Genomic DNA, 18398 nt, shown 5'->3' with positions numbered 1-18398 from the left:
TGCAATAATAATTAAATAAATATCACATAATTTCATTATTTGTTGATACAACTTGTTACAAAACTAATAAACTTGGGGGAAATCGAAAATTTGAGATACGAGCCAAAAATACAGCCAAGATGCATTGCCATAGCAACGGAAAACTATTTTCACGTGCTTCTATCTAGTGCAAGAATTATAGTTGCATATATTTTAGACAAAAAACACATACACACACAATAAACTTTGATGCTTTTATAATGGTTTAAATTTATTTATTTTTTAAATTTTAAAAGGCGAAATAGATATCATGATATATTTAAAACCGTTTAATTGAAGTGGAATGAAGAGAACCATTTTCTTTAATGCAAACAAACATTAAAGTTGTCTGCTAAAATGTGCCGGTTTTTGTAGTTCGTTCATGTGTTTTTAACTAAAATTATTTGTGCGTTTTGTTGACAAAAAATGTCAGAAGAAACTAATCCAGAACAAGAAAATATAAACGCGGAAACCCTTGGTGATCCAGCTGGAATCGATTTCTTTCCTGAGAGAAGGGGAGATAAAATTTCTCGCAGTTGGTTTCGCGTACTTTTTCTTGGTGAAGGACGAGATAATTTACAAAAAGTGAAATGCGAAAGACAAATCCATAATGTTGTTAGTGAGAGTAAGTATAAGTTATGAAACAACGCAACTAACATAAAATTGTTTCAAAATATTTCCTGGAAAATAGTTTTAATTTGTCCAAAGAAGATTAATCAAATTCTATGAGGATTCATAAAATAAGTGAGCATTTAAGTTTAAACATAAAATAACTGCTAATCATTTTTTTTTCTAACAAGCGTGTCTAAAACTCTTTTCAATTGTTCTCTCTCAACTGTTAAATGATTTTATATCAGAAAAAGTTGAAATTTTTTCTATTATATTCTTTTCAAAGCACACAACATTTTTTTCTCTTCACAATTTTTTTCTGTAGACTCTTTAAATATTCTCTCAGTACTTTTTGTAAATGGGGCAAACAACAGTATTGAATAATTTCTTCAAATTATTTTTTAAGATAATTACTGCTTACCTGAAATACTCTTGTAATTGTTTGATGGATTGGGAAATAGATATAAAAACAAAAAGTGTGTATATAATTATTCTCAAAAATCTTTGATCAATAAAATAAGAAATTAAAAAAAATATCAGGAATTTAAACAGCTATTGTAAGTATTTTATCTGGAAAGGTACTAATAACAGGAATGGAGATTCCTGTTATTAGTATATTAGTTTTTCTGGATTTAATTGTTAGAAAATTTGTGATGATTAATTGGTGCTACTGTATCTATTATAGATTAATCTGTATTGGATACTTTCATTTTATTGTTTACCTAGTCTATATTTCTGCTGCAACTATTGGTTTCTTTTAAATTGTAGATTACTTCATAACTTTATCCTTGGAAAATACTGATCAAATATAATGTCAAATTATTATTCTGTTTATAATGTATCACCAAACTATTATATTTTCTTTAAACTAAATAGTTTGTTTCATGGGGAATGTTATTTAAATTCTGGATGTAGAAATTAATTTCTGAAATATTTCAACTGCAATCAAGGAAATGCTTCTTATTCGATAGGGAAAAAAAATCTTTTAAAGCAATATATATTTATAATATTTCTTAATCTAATTCAAGTCTTAATATATTTTCTTTTCTTAACTTAAATTAGCCAATATTCTTTCAAAAATTTTCTCTTTTTTTACTGATTGAAATTATACTTTTTTATTTAGTTATTTTTAACATATGTTCTAAAAAAAAAAAAAACTGATGACTTTTGCAATTTTTTATGCCATGAGCGAAAGGTCAAAAATCCCTGTGGCATTCTTTCAAAAATATCTAAAATTTCCTTTCATAATTTGATGCATGTCAAAGAAATCCCTATTAAATATCTTAGTAAAATCACTAAAGGGAAAAAATTCTGTTTCTTTGTTGTTGTGTTGCAATGTTAACAGAGCATCTCTTTATCATCTAACTTCACCATGTACAAAATATGCCTTCCATGCTTAAATAAATTAAATTCTATTCCAAAAGTTTCTTCTTTTTAGCCACACATCTATATAATATTATATGTATGTAATTACTTTTTTTTTATGATTTACCTTAATATATAAACACTTCAAAAATTCTAAATGTAAGATTCATGTATGGTTGAAATTTCTTCAATCAATCGTATATGAACCATGGTGTAAAGATGTTCTATATCTTAATTCATAAAATACCCATTTAATAATTTATATTTAATTGTAAAATAAAAATACAGCCAGAGGAGAAATAATTGTATTTAAAATATTGTATCATAAAAGCTGTGAAGAATGTTTTACATAATGAATATTTAATTACACTATCATGGTGTTTTACCAAATGAATATTTTGTTTTTTAATGGCACAAAGAAAAATATTTTTCAGAATAATATATATATATATATATATATACTAGCCGCCTTTGGCGACCAGCCGGTTCGCCAATCTTAGTGTTCGTTAAAATTTTAATAATTAAATATTTTATGCAATTCCAACTTCTTCAGCAAAATAGTTTATTCTTCAGCAAAATATTTTAAAACTTCAAATTTTGATAGTCATATAATTCACTCATAATATTATAAAGGCCTTCAGTCATAACGTGATATGTATCTCTCTAATTTTCTGTTACCCCTCGTAGAATTTATGCTTTAAATTAAAGTGTAAAGGATTAATCTGCAATTAATATAATAATATTTTTTTACTGAAACAAAGCATTTTTTTTAATAATATGATTACTGATAATAGAGTCACTGAGCGTTTAAACTTTATGGGCACTAAAGAATATCTTTCTTAATTTATGTAATATCTCAAGAATTTGTCAACAAAATTTTCTCAGATTCATCATGAATGGATCGATTCATTAACAATGTTTCATTTTAAATGCATCAAACACTCAGAAAATAAAATGAATCGTTTAAAATAATCTGTCGAAAACAGGTTTAAAAAAACTACTTAAAAAACGATGTACTTAAAACTATAAGCATATATAAAAAATATATATAATTAACATAAATACAATTTAATTACAAAAGCATGCAACTAACCTAAAAATAATTTAAATCATTGTAAACAGGTTAAAAAAAACTACTTAAAAAACGATGTACTTAAAACTATAAGCATATACAAAAAATATATAACTAACATAAATACAATTTACTTACAAAAGCATACAACTAACCTAAAAGTAATTTAAATCGTCCGTTGATAATGGTTGCCATGCCAACGATCAGTACACAGTGCGCATGCGTGAATTTTCTTCGCCTTTTACGTAACGCAAATGCGTGAATTTTTCTACGCCAGTTGGGGTAACGCTATGAAGATTAGACATTTTTAATTTCCTTTATTCTGTGCTATTTTAATTCAAAAGTACTTCAGAATGAATCTGAAACATGGATTCATTAACAATGTTTAATTTTAAATGCATAAAACATTAAGAAAATAAACAGAATCGTTTGAAATAATCCGCCGAAAAATCTTAACCCTAGCCTCATTACTGTTGGGAGAAAAAAAGAACTAAAGCCTAAATCATTTGGCGTTGGGGAAAATCGAAGATTTTTTTGGCGGAAAAGTTGGCGGTGGGGAAAAATGGAAGATTTTTTTGGCGGGAAAGTTAGTTTTTAATTAATAATTGACTACCCCTAACATTTAGGGGGATGAAAAATATATGTTGGCCGATTCTCATAGATACCGGATAAGCACAAAAAATTTCATCAAAATCGGTCAAGCCGTTTCGGAGGAGTATGGCAACGAAAACTGTGACACGAGAATTTTATATATTAGATATATATATATATATATATATATATATATATATATATATATATATATATATATATATATATATATATATATATATATATATATATATATATATATATATATATATATATTATTCTAAAATTTTTGTATTTAAAAATATTTTGTAAAGAGATTGCTTTTTTTCCTAGGTCCTCTTATAAAACTAATGATGGATGCTCTGAAGAGTGCAGGGTGGTAAGTTTTTAAAATGTTCTTATATGCATTTTCTCCTCTAACAAAAGTGATGCTTTGCTGTGATCCCCCCCCCCATTCAAACTACTGAAGAAGGAGTGCATAACAAATATGTTTTCATTTTCAGAATTGTTAAGTGTTTGGATATATCATGCCATTAATGTGTAGTTCTTATTTGTGATATTTCATTACATGACATTTTCTTATTATAATCAGAAAGTTGTTTATAGTCCTTTAAAGTTAAAAATACTATATATTTCTGAATATAAGCTATTATTCATGTAAAAGTCAAGAGTGCACTTTTTTCTTTAAAAATTTATTTAGATTCTATAATCTTTGTATTGGTTGAAATGAAAAAAATTTTTAAAAAGAAATTCTATGATATTCAAACATTTTGTTTTGTGAGCAAGAATATTGTTAAGCAGGTAAAACGGATGGGATAATTTGTAATGAATAAGCTGTAAAGTAAAATGCTGAACATTAGCAATTATGGTTTAAACTCTGGTAGTTATATCTGAATCTAGCCCATTTATTTTTAAAAGTTAATTTTCTATTATTATTATTTGTATATAATTTAGTACTTTTCCATCATCATGAAGCAAATTTTGCTTGTTTCATTTTAGTGATGACAAATCAAACAATCAATAATAAATAATTTAAAAAATAAAACAACTCATTTTCATAAAAAGTACAACTCTTTTTAACAAATATAATAATCTATTCATTTAAAAGTAATTTTTCTGAAGAAATACAAACTGTAGAAATAAAAATTGCTGTATTTAGTGATTGCTTGTGCCCAATTAATAATGCCAGTGTTTTTTGTACGATTATTACAAGTTGATCTGTTCTATTTATATACAAGTTGATCTACATAATTTAGCTTTAGAAAACGTTCCATAAATTTTTGTCTTATATGTAGATATAAATGGTAAATTTGATTGTTAGGCAATATATGAAATCCATCATATTCTAATTTTTATTTCATTTTTTAAAGTTCATTAAAGGATTAAAACTTAAATAAAAGGGATAATGCTACTCTTATTTCCCAACTAAAACTTAAAGTCATTTTTTAAAAAAATATTTAATCTATCTGTCTTCAATATTGATCTATAAATAACTTGATCTCAAAGATTTTTGTTGTAGATTAGTGAAGATTTCATTAATTATATTCTACAAGTTGTTTGAACTGCAAAAACTATAAGTACTGACAATTATTTTTTATTTAAAACTAAAAACAAGTTATAAATATTATTAACTTTTCATGCACAGTTTGTTTGTTTTTAAAGATGGGTTGTATTAAAGAGTCAGGTTGTATTTAATTTGCTGTTTTGTGAATGTATTTTTAATTTTTATAAATTTGTGATGCTCTATCTATCTGTATTTGTAATAATCTTTTTTTTTTTTTTTTTTGTTAAATATATGATAAAAAGAATGAAAACTTGTTTTCACTGATAGCTATCTTTTCTACTTTCATCATACAGATAACCAAAAATATTGTTCTGACAATAGATGGTCATTCTTAAAAATTTTTTTTCTCCTAATTGCCTAAACAAATTTTGATATCGTAGCAAATAACATTGAGAATCATTTTGATTTAAATGTCCTGTCATTACATTGTGGCTGAAATTAGTTTGTTGTGTTTATATGTGCTTGTAATGACATTCTGTGTTGCAACTAGATATATTGAATTAATATTAGGAATTTAATATTTAATTGACAAATGCTAATATGGAAATCTTAATTTATTAATGTTCACAGAAAATTTAGCTGATCAGTATTACGTTTGTTTTAAAAGAAAAGCATTTTTTAAAAGAGAAAACAGAATAAAAAAGCTACATTTTTTTAAAAGGTGAAATAGCTATTTATTACTTTTTTTGCATTTAATTATTTTCTATTTTAAAGAATTAATTATTTATTTTTAACAGTTTTTTTTTATTCACTACTTAATAAGATCAATAAGATTTTTTCAGTAAAGTAAAAGCACTTCTGCATTGAAAATTATAAATTATATCTTATAATATAATTATTAATTATATTAATCAAAATTGAAAATTATATCTAGTTGCATATTTCTATCATTTTTAAATCGACCACAATAAAAATGAGGAATTAGTTTACTGGATAATAAGCATTTATCATGTCCAATAACCATTATTTTAGAAATTAAATATTATTTTGATGTTCTGATTTCATCTTAGAAAGAACAATACTAAAAAACTAAAAATTTATTTTATTTTTATTTTACAGTGGTATTGATTTGAACAGACACATCTCTTGCGAGCCATGCAGTAAAGTTGTGACAGGGGGCTATGATGCTGAAATGAATCAGATTGTTGTATGTCAAAATACCGCTACTTCTAAAGCTGCAGTTCATGGTGCCTTAGCTCATGAAATGGTGCATATGTTTGATTTTTGTAGAGCTCATGTAGATTTTACAAATGTTGATCATTTGCTCTGCACTGAGGTAATATTATAGTTTCTTAATATTTTGATTTAAATAATTTTAGCTTCTTAATATTTTATTAACTCAATTAATATGAATATTGACTTGAATATCAAAAAAATATATATACAGTTGTACTAAGTGCAACAATGTGATGCTCTAAAATAAGTCTAAAACTATAACATAAGGTTGTATTTCAGGGGAATTTGGACTTCTTTCATGCTAATGGGAAAAGGCCATTTATTATTCAATTTACCATTTAAAAATTATCCCTGATTCTTAATTGTTTAAAAAATAATGAATTTATATATTTTTATTATCTTTGAGTTTTTTTTAATATTTATTTTAATTTAAGATATAAAAGGTTTTTATGCCTTTGAATATGATGCACTGTTGTACTAATCAATTCTCTGGTTTAAAAAAGGTTTAATTCTATCCATTTGTAATTTCATAGCATCTAAAATTTATGCTGTCAATATAATTAAAAAATTTGTGAATCTTAAGTTTAATTTTGCTTACAATGGTTTATAAGCAAATTGTTTGAATTATTAAAAACAAATCTAATCAAATTTTTAGCTGATAAAATTATTATTAAATAATATGCTATATTTATAATATATTTCAACAGTAGTAGTAGATTTTTAATTTCATTTAAATTTGTTTTAATTAGAACTAGAATTTTTTAAAAAATGTAAATAATGGGGGGAATAAAGTTTTTTAGTTTATAGAAGTTTTTATATTTTGAAAAAATATGTTTCCCTAATTTTCTAATTATTTTTATTTGTCTAAATGCCAAATGTTCTGAAAGTGATATCTTCTTTCCTTTTAGTCAGTTTTCAAAATAACTTTTTTTTAATCCATTATAAGTTAATTCTGCTTGTCAGCTTAATCTTTTCTGTTTCCCATTTTACAAGTAAATCAGTAACCATTAAATTTGATTTTTATTTAAAAAACTTTACATCTAAAAAAACAAAAGCACTTTGAAAACAAAAACTGTGCCAACATATACATACTGTACTGCCAACATTGTTCCAAGTCTTGCTATTATGTCATAGCAGTCAAATAAGTAACAATTTTCTAGATTTTTGAAAAAAAATATCTTAGATGTCATAAACTACTTTGAGGTTGATGCAGTTATTTATAATATTCACTCTACTGTAATCTGTGTATTTAGGGATGACTAAATTGAACAATCATTGAAGAGTTTTTTAGAAAGCAGCCGGCAATTATTGGTACACAGTGTTATAACTTTTTGATGATTATTTTCATTTTCTGATTACTTCAAGAATTGCCTGGATAGTCTGCTTTTCCATTCTTAAACTTATATAATAAGAAAGCTATTTTCTAAATATTTGAAATAGTTAACAAATGCTGTTGTTGGTTCTTGTTTTTTTAATGTGAAGAATAATAATTTGAAGTTCTGCTTCGAAGATAATTTAATATAAATGTGATCTTGGTTTTTATCCAGAAAGCAAAAGTGAAAAATGAAATGAAAGAGAACAGCTACTGAATTAAGAAATATTTAACTATCAAAAAAAAAAAAAGAAGTTAAAACTTCTAAAATGTTTGGTTTAAAATTTATATATATTGCCTGATGCCATTAACATATAACCATATTCTAAAATTTTTATGAAAACTTAAATTATATCTATTTCATTATAATATATTGCTTAAAACAAATATTAATCAGATATTGGACTAAGACTTAGTGGTATATCATTCTCATTGTTAATTGCTTGGGGAAAGCTCTTTTCATGCTATACTAAGGAGGTATAATTGTAATTTTTGTAGTATTTTGACTGCTTTGTTACAAAAAAATTTTGTGATTCTTAAAATGCTGATTTTATTATCATGTTTTTTTATTTATTTAGATTCGAGCAGCTAATCTGATGCATTGTTCTTTTTTGAGTGCTATGGTCATGGGTACAGCTTCATTAATTCGAATAAAGAAACAACATCAGGTAAACCATTTACTTTTATTTATGTGTAAATACAAGGATTTATGTGCTGCTGCTGTGATTATTTTATGAAACCTTAGACATAAGTTTCTCTTGCTAAAATAATATTGAATTGAAAACTTTATTTTGAAAATTTATCGAAAATTATTGTAAGCTCTTGCAAAACCACTGCAGTATATTTATATATGTAATAAATCCCTTTTTAATCTTAAGTTTTAAAATAAAACAACTACAATTAATTTCACTGTCTTAATCAATTAGCAGTCTGTAGTGAACTGTAAAAGCTTCTTCTAATTATTGAGCTTGATATTTTTTGTTTTTATTTGTTGCATCCGAAATTATGGGTATTTCTTTAACTGCAGTTACAAAAAGTTTTTTTGCTAATTTAATGTTCGCTGTATGCAGTTTTATTTTTAATTAATATTCTCAAATGGTCATAAATTGGAATCATCTAAAATTTCATCTAAAAAATTTTAATGAATTCTTTTTTTTCTTTTCCATCTAAAAATCACGACAAGATTACAATCGAAGACTTTTAAGCTTTTGGAATAACAGTAATTCTCATCAAAAATATCTAACCCCACTTCACTGCACAAGATGTTTATCTACTCTAATCCTTATCCACTGGTTAATTTCAAAACAGTTAGAGATAGGCATATGCTTCTAATTTGAAAAATGCTCAAAATGACATTAAAAAAATTTTTTTTTTTACTGTTCTTGTCAATAAATATACTGCTGAAAAAAATTATGAAGTACCAATTTTTGTTCAATCCCCTGATTCTGTTAGCCATATTTTGTAAAATATTCTTGATAAAATAATAATTTAATCAAATCAATGTTCTACTCCTCTGTGACCAAGTTATGAAACTTTGTATTCCATTATTTTAGACCATTGCAACTGCAGCCCTGAGTAGGATCTGCCAATCAATAGATGACATTTGTTCAAGGTGGCTGAGGATAGACTTTAAAATAATATAATTCAAAACTCCATAACTTGATTAGTAATTTTATCAGGAATATTTTACTAAATATAAGTGATGAGATCAGGGAACTGTAAAAAAATTTTATAATTTTTCAGTAGCACATTTATGGATTTAAAAAAATAAAATTGTTTGTCTTTTAAAACTAGCTTCCTTATTTGATTAATGCTTAAAGCTAATCTTGTAAAACATAGACATTTGCTGGCACCACTCTTTTGTAATATGAGTTTATCTAACTTGACAGAAATATCAAAAGAGAGGGGCTGAAGTTATATTAGTTAAAGGAAATAATATGGTAATAAGGCTAAACAGTTAAACTTTCATATTTTGAAATTCTATTTGAATCTTTTTTTTTTTTTTTTTGCATCTTATAATTTAAATTTAGCATTGTAAATTTAATTTTCAAATTAAGCATATTCTTGTTTCCTTTCAATGCACTTTAAGCTACTGGAATATTTAAGAGTTTCACTTCAGTTTTACAGCTTATGAATATTTCGACTTTTAAAAGAAGTATAGTTGATTTAGTTTAAAAAAATTGAAACTTTTAATTTAAAAAATATTTACATTTTGAAATTTAACTAAACAAATATTTTTCCAAAAATACTTTTAATTTAAAGAAAAAAAATTTATTAGTAATTTAATTTTCATTGAGAAATAATAAGTTTATTTCAAATAATTATTATTTCGTTCAACAAAAGCAACATTGATAATGTATAGTTTGGAGAAAAAATGAAATTGATTTGTTCACCAAATCAATTTAATATGATCATATAGTATTCTTTAATTAATTCAATTAAGTAATATATTGACAAGTTTAATAATTATTTGCACTAATTTTGGCAACTATTTTATTTTATTATAAAATTTAAATAAGTTGATGATCTGTTTACGGTATATCATTAAATATATTTCATTTAAGGTTATGTTATGTATTCTTATTTTTCTATTATTCTTCACTGTTTGATCATACAATTTTTATCCTGATACAGTACAAATAACTAATTATTGCAAACAAATATTAATTGTAATTAAATTTTCTATTCAATTCTTATATATCTTGATTTAAATATTAAATTAAGTATTGTGTATTATTTTCAGAGTAATTTAGGGAAATATTTTTGCTTGCCCCTCCCACTCCATCAAAAATGTCTTAGTTCCCCATTCAATTTCTGCAACTGTTTCAAGTCTTTATCTGTTGGGAAAAGAAGGCATGGGGCATTCAAAACATACATTTGGTTTTCTGGTATTTTTGCATTAATCACATTCTAGTGATAAATTGCCAAAGATCGCACTTTTAGGATTTTCAGTAATTATATTTCGCCAATTGCATACAATTGATAATAAACAAATACATTTATAAGAGAGTATACACTAATGGCACATTTGATGTTTGAAAATACATTAACAGCATCCTAAAACCAAAACTACATCTTCAACGAGGGATCAATTTCTAATTAATGCATCATTTTTTAACATGACTCAATTCCTTTTCATACAACATTGATATGTAAATAGTGGTCCACAGAAAGCTTGGGATTTTTGGATGATCAGTAGCAACCTTCATACAAAACCAATTGAACATTTTGTATTGCAGCTTGAAAATACATGTACGAATGAGATATCTATCAAATAAATGAAAATTAATTAAACTACAATTGCCTGATGGCCTTACTTTATAATGGAAAAACAGTTGCAAACATTAATCGACATTATAATGAATCATCTCTATACAGCCGAGTTGAAAAATAAGGAATACACAACCAAATACCAATTGGACATTGCAGTGGTAACTATCATTTACTTTTTATGAATTATTTCACTTCTGTTGATTGTATTGAATTCAACATTAAATTCCCTTTCATTAGATGTCTAATCTATTACTTTGTGTGAATGTGGCATTTTTTATAAGCACTGAAAAACGAAAAATATCGAATTTTCGACATTATTTTCTACGTCTTTTAATCATTTAAGTGTTTCAGAGAAATTGAAACATTAGTTTTATCAAGTTTTTTTCTCATGGGTTTGGTCTTTAAATACACTTTATTTATATGCATTCTTTAACATAAATTTAATAATAATAGTTTGCAGTATGTACTCTTAAAATCTATGCATTCTTTTTTATCATTATTATTACTGTCAAGTACTGTAATTGTATGCCTTGTTTCTTCATTCAACTTGATTAAATGAAACCTTAAGGAAATAAAAATACATATTTGCTTATTCATTGATTGATTTTTTTTTTTTTTTTGGCCCTGTAGGAATGTGTGAAGAGAAAAGCTCTTGCCTCCGTAGTAGCGGTTCGAGATTTGACAGAAGAGGAAGCAAAGGCTGCAATGAATCGGGTATTTACCAAATGCTACAATGATCTAGAGCCCTTAGGCAGGCGATTGCGGAGGAATTCCAATGATATTGCCAGGATTTATAGAGAACGGTATCTGTATGGATATGGACACTCATGAAAATAATGTAAATTAGTTTTGAAATTTTAGATTTGTAAGTAACATATATTGAAGATAAAACATATTTTATGTGAAAATTTTAATTTGTATTATTTATAATTCTTAAGTTTAATCAGAAAATGGGATAATTTTATATTAAGTTTTTGTTGTTGACTACACAGTTTCATATTTCTTATGTGGTTTTATACACATTTAAAAAGAAAATCACACAAGATATAGAATTTTATTGTATTTCATAATTTTGTTCAACATGATAAGTATGTCACACTCATGAACATAATATTTTAAATCTATTTAATCATAACAATAAATAAATATTTAGGACAAAAAAGACCAGAATCATTTAAAATTATACGCAATGCTTTTTTTCACAGATGAATCGTACAACAAATACACACCGACTAAAACATTGCCAAATCTAAAACATATCAAATGCAGTCAATGTTAAATCAATTAATATATTTATGTAAGTACATAATTTTCAAAATACATAATAACAGACTGGATATTGCAGACATGGATATACCATGTTCACCATATACAATATTTACAACTATACAAATGTCATAGGAAATCCTAACATGTGCATGTTCATGCCTATAAGATTTCCATTGTACTATAGCTACATGCTGGAAAGCTTGCATTGACATACAAAGCAAAATAAATGCAACAGATCTGTCTTGTTACAAACAAATACAAAGCCATACTTTCTAGATGCTGATTGGTGACTATTGATAAATAGGCACTCTTTAGAGTTTAAAAAATTCGACCTATTTCAATCAAAAATGCTAAATTCCTCGATATTTATTGAGATATATATTTTTGTCTAAATTTCTTAACTGATATGTCATACTTGAAAATATTTACCTAATAACTATAAATCATCAATCTGAAATCCTTCTGGTAAGTTAATCATGATTTTTAACATTATTATACTGAAATATGTGCAAACTTATGACAAAGTAAGAAATAATTAAGTCGTATGGGCCATAGTAGTTTGGATTTTAATACAATAAAAAGTCAATTTAAAATGGATAATTATGTGTAATGACTAATATGAATAAACAAAGCTCAACAAGACAAAAATAACTAAAGGAAGAAAAAATACATTGATAATATCACAGAATTAAAAAACAAAACAAAAACTGTACAGCTTACAAGAAAAAGTTTTCAGGACTTTTCAGTCCTGAAGATAATAAGGATATGTTTTTCAGACAAAACACTAAAAACGTTGATAAAAATAACTCTTAATTTGTCACAAATCAATATCACAGAAATACATTGTGACTTGGATTTTTTTCTCATTAAAAAAGCAGGTAGAAATGGAGTATAAAATATTTTTTTTCTGCTTCTGATGTTAGGAATTTTTTAAACTCGTGAAAGGGAAAATGCAGTTAGATTAGCAGGAAGATCTTGTATTGGTCATTTTGTTCGATCAATATGAGAAGGAAGCTTCCTCTTGGGATTTTTGACACACAATGAATTTTCTTTTTGCTCATTTAGGACAAGTTAGCCTAAAAGGAGAGGAAAAATAATGTTTTTATTTTACGAAATTATTTTTAAATATACAACAGAGCTAATTAAAATCATATCATGCACATTTTTTTATTATGCTTTATGTTTTGTTTTTTTCCAAATCGAATTGTGCTATTAATTTAATCATAAACAATTTGAGCTTTAAATGGTTAGAACAAATATGCATGCATGATTATATAACACAGTTGAATTTAGGTCATTCAAAAATGGTTGGACCGTAGTAAAAATTTAATTTTTTTAAAAATATCTTAAATAAAAAAACAGAATCTAACTATGAGTATAGGAAGAGAAAATAAAAATCTTTAAGCCACAATTTTAAATAAAAAAATTAATAGTATATCAATAGAGTAACAATAAATTATAATTAAAAATACTAACAATTTTCTAAATATTGATTGTAATGTGCAAATAATTTTAATAAAAAGTGTACAGCACTTTGAATACAACAACAAAACAAAACTTTAAAATAATGCAATTTACATTTTATATTTATGAAATTTTATACATATATAAAAAATGATAAACTTTTGATTAAATACATTAAATAATAGTTTTTGAAGTGAATCAAGGTCTTTAAAAAGTAATTACATAATAATTGAGAACACAAAGTATAGACTATTTAACTAATAAAAACAATTCAGATATAAAGTAATTACAAAATTTTTAGTTTTAATTCAGAATGAACATATTGAATTAGTTGATATTTTAACAATTCCAATAGGAAATTTCAGTGACTTAGAGAAAAAAATTGAATTACAAATATAATGGACTAACCAAGTAAAACTGTATATAAAATTTAACCAACCTAATACAAATCTGATTAAATATTATACAGTTTTGAAATGGCTTCAGTGTTTTAAGAATTGAATGCAAATTCTCTGTTCATAGAATCATGAAATTAAATCTATTTTATATTGCATATTAATAGTTCATCAAAATTATTAAAAAAATTAAAAACGAAATAAAACTCCACCTTGAATGGCTAAACTAATGTTGTTTTCTTTCCTTTTTCTTGCTTACTGAACCAATCTAAGATTTCATCATGGAAAGTATCTGAAGTCACATTTTGGTCTGTGTTTTCTGCGGGTTGACTGGAACTGCCTTCTTGCCTGAAAGTAAATTAACATTTATGAATGAATTCTATTTCAACCCTATCTAATTTGTTATGATCGTTAGAGAAATAGCAAGCTCACAAGGACTTTTTATTTCTTTATAAATTAAAAAATTGTCATGTGAAAATCATTTGATCTGAACATTTTCAATAAAATTATTATTTTACCTGAATTTCTTAGTAGTCATTAAGTCTACATGCTTTGTTTGCTTTTTTAAATATTTATTTACTAGCAAATTTAAAGGGGAACATGAAATTTCTTCTGAGTGGAGTAGGAAACATTTCAGATGGCATGGAGCTTCATAAATTATTATTGTGAAGAGAATACAGACCAAGAATAAATAATATTTAATTGAAAGAGTAAATATAATACCTAAAATATCTGAAGAAAATGTTTCTCAAATATGTGCTCTGATATAAATTATAAGTTGATTAATTAAATATAAAATTCATAGATATAAAAATTTTTCACTTCACAAAATCAGTGATCACAATACTGAAGGATTAAATATTTTTAAAAATTCTTTTATTTCAATATTGTAAATTGTTCAGCACTTAGATTTTAAGATTTCTTTTTAGGGAATTTAAATTTATTTATTATGAATGTCACGGTGGCATAATCTCGGCTTCAGGAGCATGAGCTCTATATCAAATTGCATTGGAAATTTGCAGTGTAAAGAACCTAATGCATGGCATATATCTGTTATTAAAAATCAAACATCCATGTTACACCAACAAGAGGGAATTTAATGTCAACAGACATATTATACTGAATATGAAGCATCATTGAAACCGAAATTCTTTTTCCTTCTATTTCATAAACAAAATACAAGAAGTTGAATATGTTTTGCTTTTACTTTTTGTACTTCTGTAACAAAATACACATTGCTTTACTATGCCTTCTTCTTTGTGTAAAGCACAGAACTCTCCTCCTCAATAATAGGTAAATTTTGTGTTCTTGACAATAGCATTAAGCTTTCAGTCATCGGCAAAAATATCGCAATGTAAAATTACAGTATTCACATTACAATTTTGGTAGTTGCTGTACTAATGGAATGATGTTTCACGCCATTATTTATACTTGACGTTTACTAATATTTTGAAAATGAAAACGTACCAAATTAAATGCAGTTGAGAGAATTTTATATATCATTTAATAGGGTTTTTTTCCCGACATTTTTTCCTCCTACTGAACAGAAGATATGTGTTCCTACCTCGGCTTATCAGACGGCACCTTCTGGTCATCATCCGCTGACGTTGATTGGCCATTATTAGATGAGGAACAAGCTGGCGAGGCTGTCCTTGATCTCTCCAGAACAGGTGACATGGCTGGTGGAGGCTGCATGCCACTTGACTGGCTGGCTTTCCAAGCCAGGAGCTTTGCCTGTAAACTCTGACTAGCTGCTTGATGCTGCTTACGATGTTTTGTGCTGTATTTATAAAAGTCCGCAGTCTCGTAGGGCTTTGTTTCTTCCCAGTAGGGTTGAACATGACCGTATTGCACTATGTCCACGTGAGATTTCAAAGCATCTGCCGAAACTGATGTTGGCACACCTTGGCTGGAACTCCTTCCTTCCGTCCAACTTCTTTCTGAACTACTAGCAGGTGATAGAAGTCCAGAACTGTACGGACTCAAACTCTGGCTTCTACTTTTAGAGTCAGGTGCTTCCGGCCAAAGTTTGTCTGGAGGAGACGTTGGCGATTTCCGATACTGTTTTCCTAACTGCATCGCATCGGCAGCATACAGCTTAAGATTCTTTTGATACAAATTAGTATCTTGCTCCGAGCATTCTTGATTAGGAGATTTCATACCTTGATGCCGATGGTGATGGTAGTGATGTGGATGGTGGATAGAATATGGCGAAACATTGGTTTGTTGCTCCTGATAAGGAAACATGCCTTTGTACATCGCGTAATTGTCATAGGCAGCATGCGATTGCTGTGCGGAGCTGGTTCTTTGCGGCATTTGATCCTTGAACATGCCACTATTTTCTAAATATTTCCTATATTTCTGGAAGCTGTGCCTTCGGTTACGGTCTAAACTGTTGTGTCTAGAAACTAATCCTAAATCTTGAGGAGGAACTGGAACCGTCGCCAAGATGTCATCCTGAGTGTCGAAAGCTTGGCTTGTGCGCTGCGTTGGAACGCTGTACAGGTTCGAGCCATCCAAATCTAAAGTAGATTCGAATCTAAAATAAAAACAGAATACTATTCAGTACAGATATACATTCACTGCATTCAATCATTCAAACTATTACGATTTTCTTTTACCACATCCCGATTAATAAATTATTTTAAAGTTATTGAAATTTTGTTGTACTTAACGATTCAGATTTAACTTGAGAATCATGTAATAGTGAAAGTTTTTAAAATGTGTTTATTTTAGAAAACCGCTGTTTTTTCCTGTAATATATTTACATTTTCTTCTGTCTATAAAGATACAGACAGAAAATAAGAGAAATGCATTTAGTATTGAACAAAACGGTGGAAGGCTTCTCAAACAGTGTAAGTTATGTGATTGTAAAGATTTGAAGTTTAAAAACATTTGCTGAGGAAGTCATTAAGAACAAGTTGCGCAAAATATTGTTTGAAATTTTAACAACCATTAATTTTGGCGAGCCAACCAACTGGTTGCCAAGGGCGGCTAGTATAAGATGAATTTTTAAGAGAAAAGAATTTAGATTTCCCTCTTATAAGAATACTTTTGAAGTAAGACCTTTATGGAATTTTCTGCCATATATAAACTTTTTCTTTATTTGATTTTTATGAAGAAATTTACTTATACTGTTAAATACTATTCGAAAGATTATTGTTAATATTATTTAGGTTATTTGCTTCTTAAAAGGCTTGTAAAAATACATATTATTTTCGTGAATAGTATATGCTTAGTATTTTTTTTTTCTTAAAATAAAACACCTACGACTTTTACTTCACCAGGTTAATTTATTAAGGTTAACAAATTTACATTCACACACAATACATCTTCTCTCATTTGCTAAAACAATTACATTAAGATGTACATATGCAAATATTTGTTTCCTGAAAGAACTGGTATAGCAATGATGTGCAAGAGATATATAGATTATCAGGAAATCCTTCCTTTTAAAAAAGCAGAAAGTTTATTTAATTTTATAACGCCACATATGATGCAAAAATGAAAAAATACCATACTAGAACTTGTCATTGCTATGTCACAGCCCTCAGCATTTCGTTTTGATTTACGACACAGTTTATCAGATTTGATAACTCTCTAAAGGAGTTTTAATCATCATAAAACAGATTGCAAGATCGTTCACTTCACTTACTTGTTCCTATAAGGTGCGATAAGGGATATAAGGGCTCCATCCCTGTCTCCATAGATGCCGCCGTACTCCGACCCGGACGCCGAAGAGTGTGTGGAAGGGGATCGCATGGAGAAGGTGGGGTACTGCTGACTGCGGTACGTGGTCTGTGTCTGGTATACTGAGCTCGGGGTGTAGCCCTGCAGAGTGAGATCGGGCTTCAGAATGATGGACTTCTCTGCTGCGAGACCGGTGCGCTGCGCATGGCGGGGGTTAGAGGGGCTGGACGGCACAGAGTTGGAGCTCAGCATGCTGGGCAGGGGAACGGGAGAGGAGGTAGAGGAAGTCTGCAATGAAAATGCAATTTGTAGTTATTTCCTGGATTGGATACATTAGATATTCGGGTCAAAAACACAGTGCTTAATTATGATACAGCAACGATAGAAAGACTCAATTGATTATAATTGTCTTGATTAGAGATAATATTTGTCAGATTAGAATGAAGGGGGGTGATATTAGAATAAGAGATTCAATTATTAGAAGCATGATGGAGGTTTTAAACTATTGATAACTATATGCAATCAGTAGTTCTTTTCATA

At 27.3% G+C, this 18398-nt stretch overlaps 2 protein-coding genes across 9 annotated transcripts in view; one reads left to right on the top strand and one right to left on the bottom strand.

Annotated features, from left to right (window-relative positions):
* Positions 1-341: 341 nt before the first annotated feature.
* LOC129968953 (mitochondrial inner membrane protease ATP23 homolog) lies at positions 342-11948 on the top strand. Its single transcript, XM_056083324.1, has 5 exons — positions 342-643; positions 3989-4034; positions 6279-6495; positions 8346-8435; positions 11671-11948. Exons 1-5 carry the CDS (start codon positions 445-447, stop codon positions 11869-11871), a joined length of 753 nt encoding a protein of 250 aa, XP_055939299.1. The 5' UTR covers positions 342-444; the 3' UTR covers positions 11872-11948.
* A 127-nt stretch (positions 11949-12075) lies between these two features.
* LOC129968852 (FERM domain-containing protein 4A-like) overlaps positions 12076-18398 on the bottom strand; it is a 199842-nt gene continuing 193519 nt past the window's right edge. For all 8 annotated transcript variants that reach the window (XM_056083151.1, XM_056083145.1, XM_056083147.1 and 5 more), the window contains exons 19-22: positions 17824-18146; positions 15733-16707; positions 14381-14516; positions 12076-13385 (exon numbers count right to left, since the gene is read on the bottom strand). In XM_056083151.1, coding sequence (XP_055939126.1) covers positions 14390-14516; positions 15733-16707; positions 17824-18146 — 1425 coding nt within the window. In that variant the 3' untranslated portion in view covers positions 12076-13385; positions 14381-14389. The remainder of the gene's footprint in view (positions 13386-14380; positions 14517-15732; positions 16708-17823; positions 18147-18398) is intronic.

Source organism: Argiope bruennichi, chromosome 5, assembly GCF_947563725.1.
Source record: "Argiope bruennichi chromosome 5, qqArgBrue1.1, whole genome shotgun sequence".
In the NCBI taxonomy this organism is placed as follows: domain Eukaryota; kingdom Metazoa; phylum Arthropoda; class Arachnida; order Araneae; family Araneidae; genus Argiope; species Argiope bruennichi.
The sequence above is the reverse complement of the archived record's forward strand: the minus strand, read 5'-3'. Positions and strand labels throughout refer to the sequence as shown.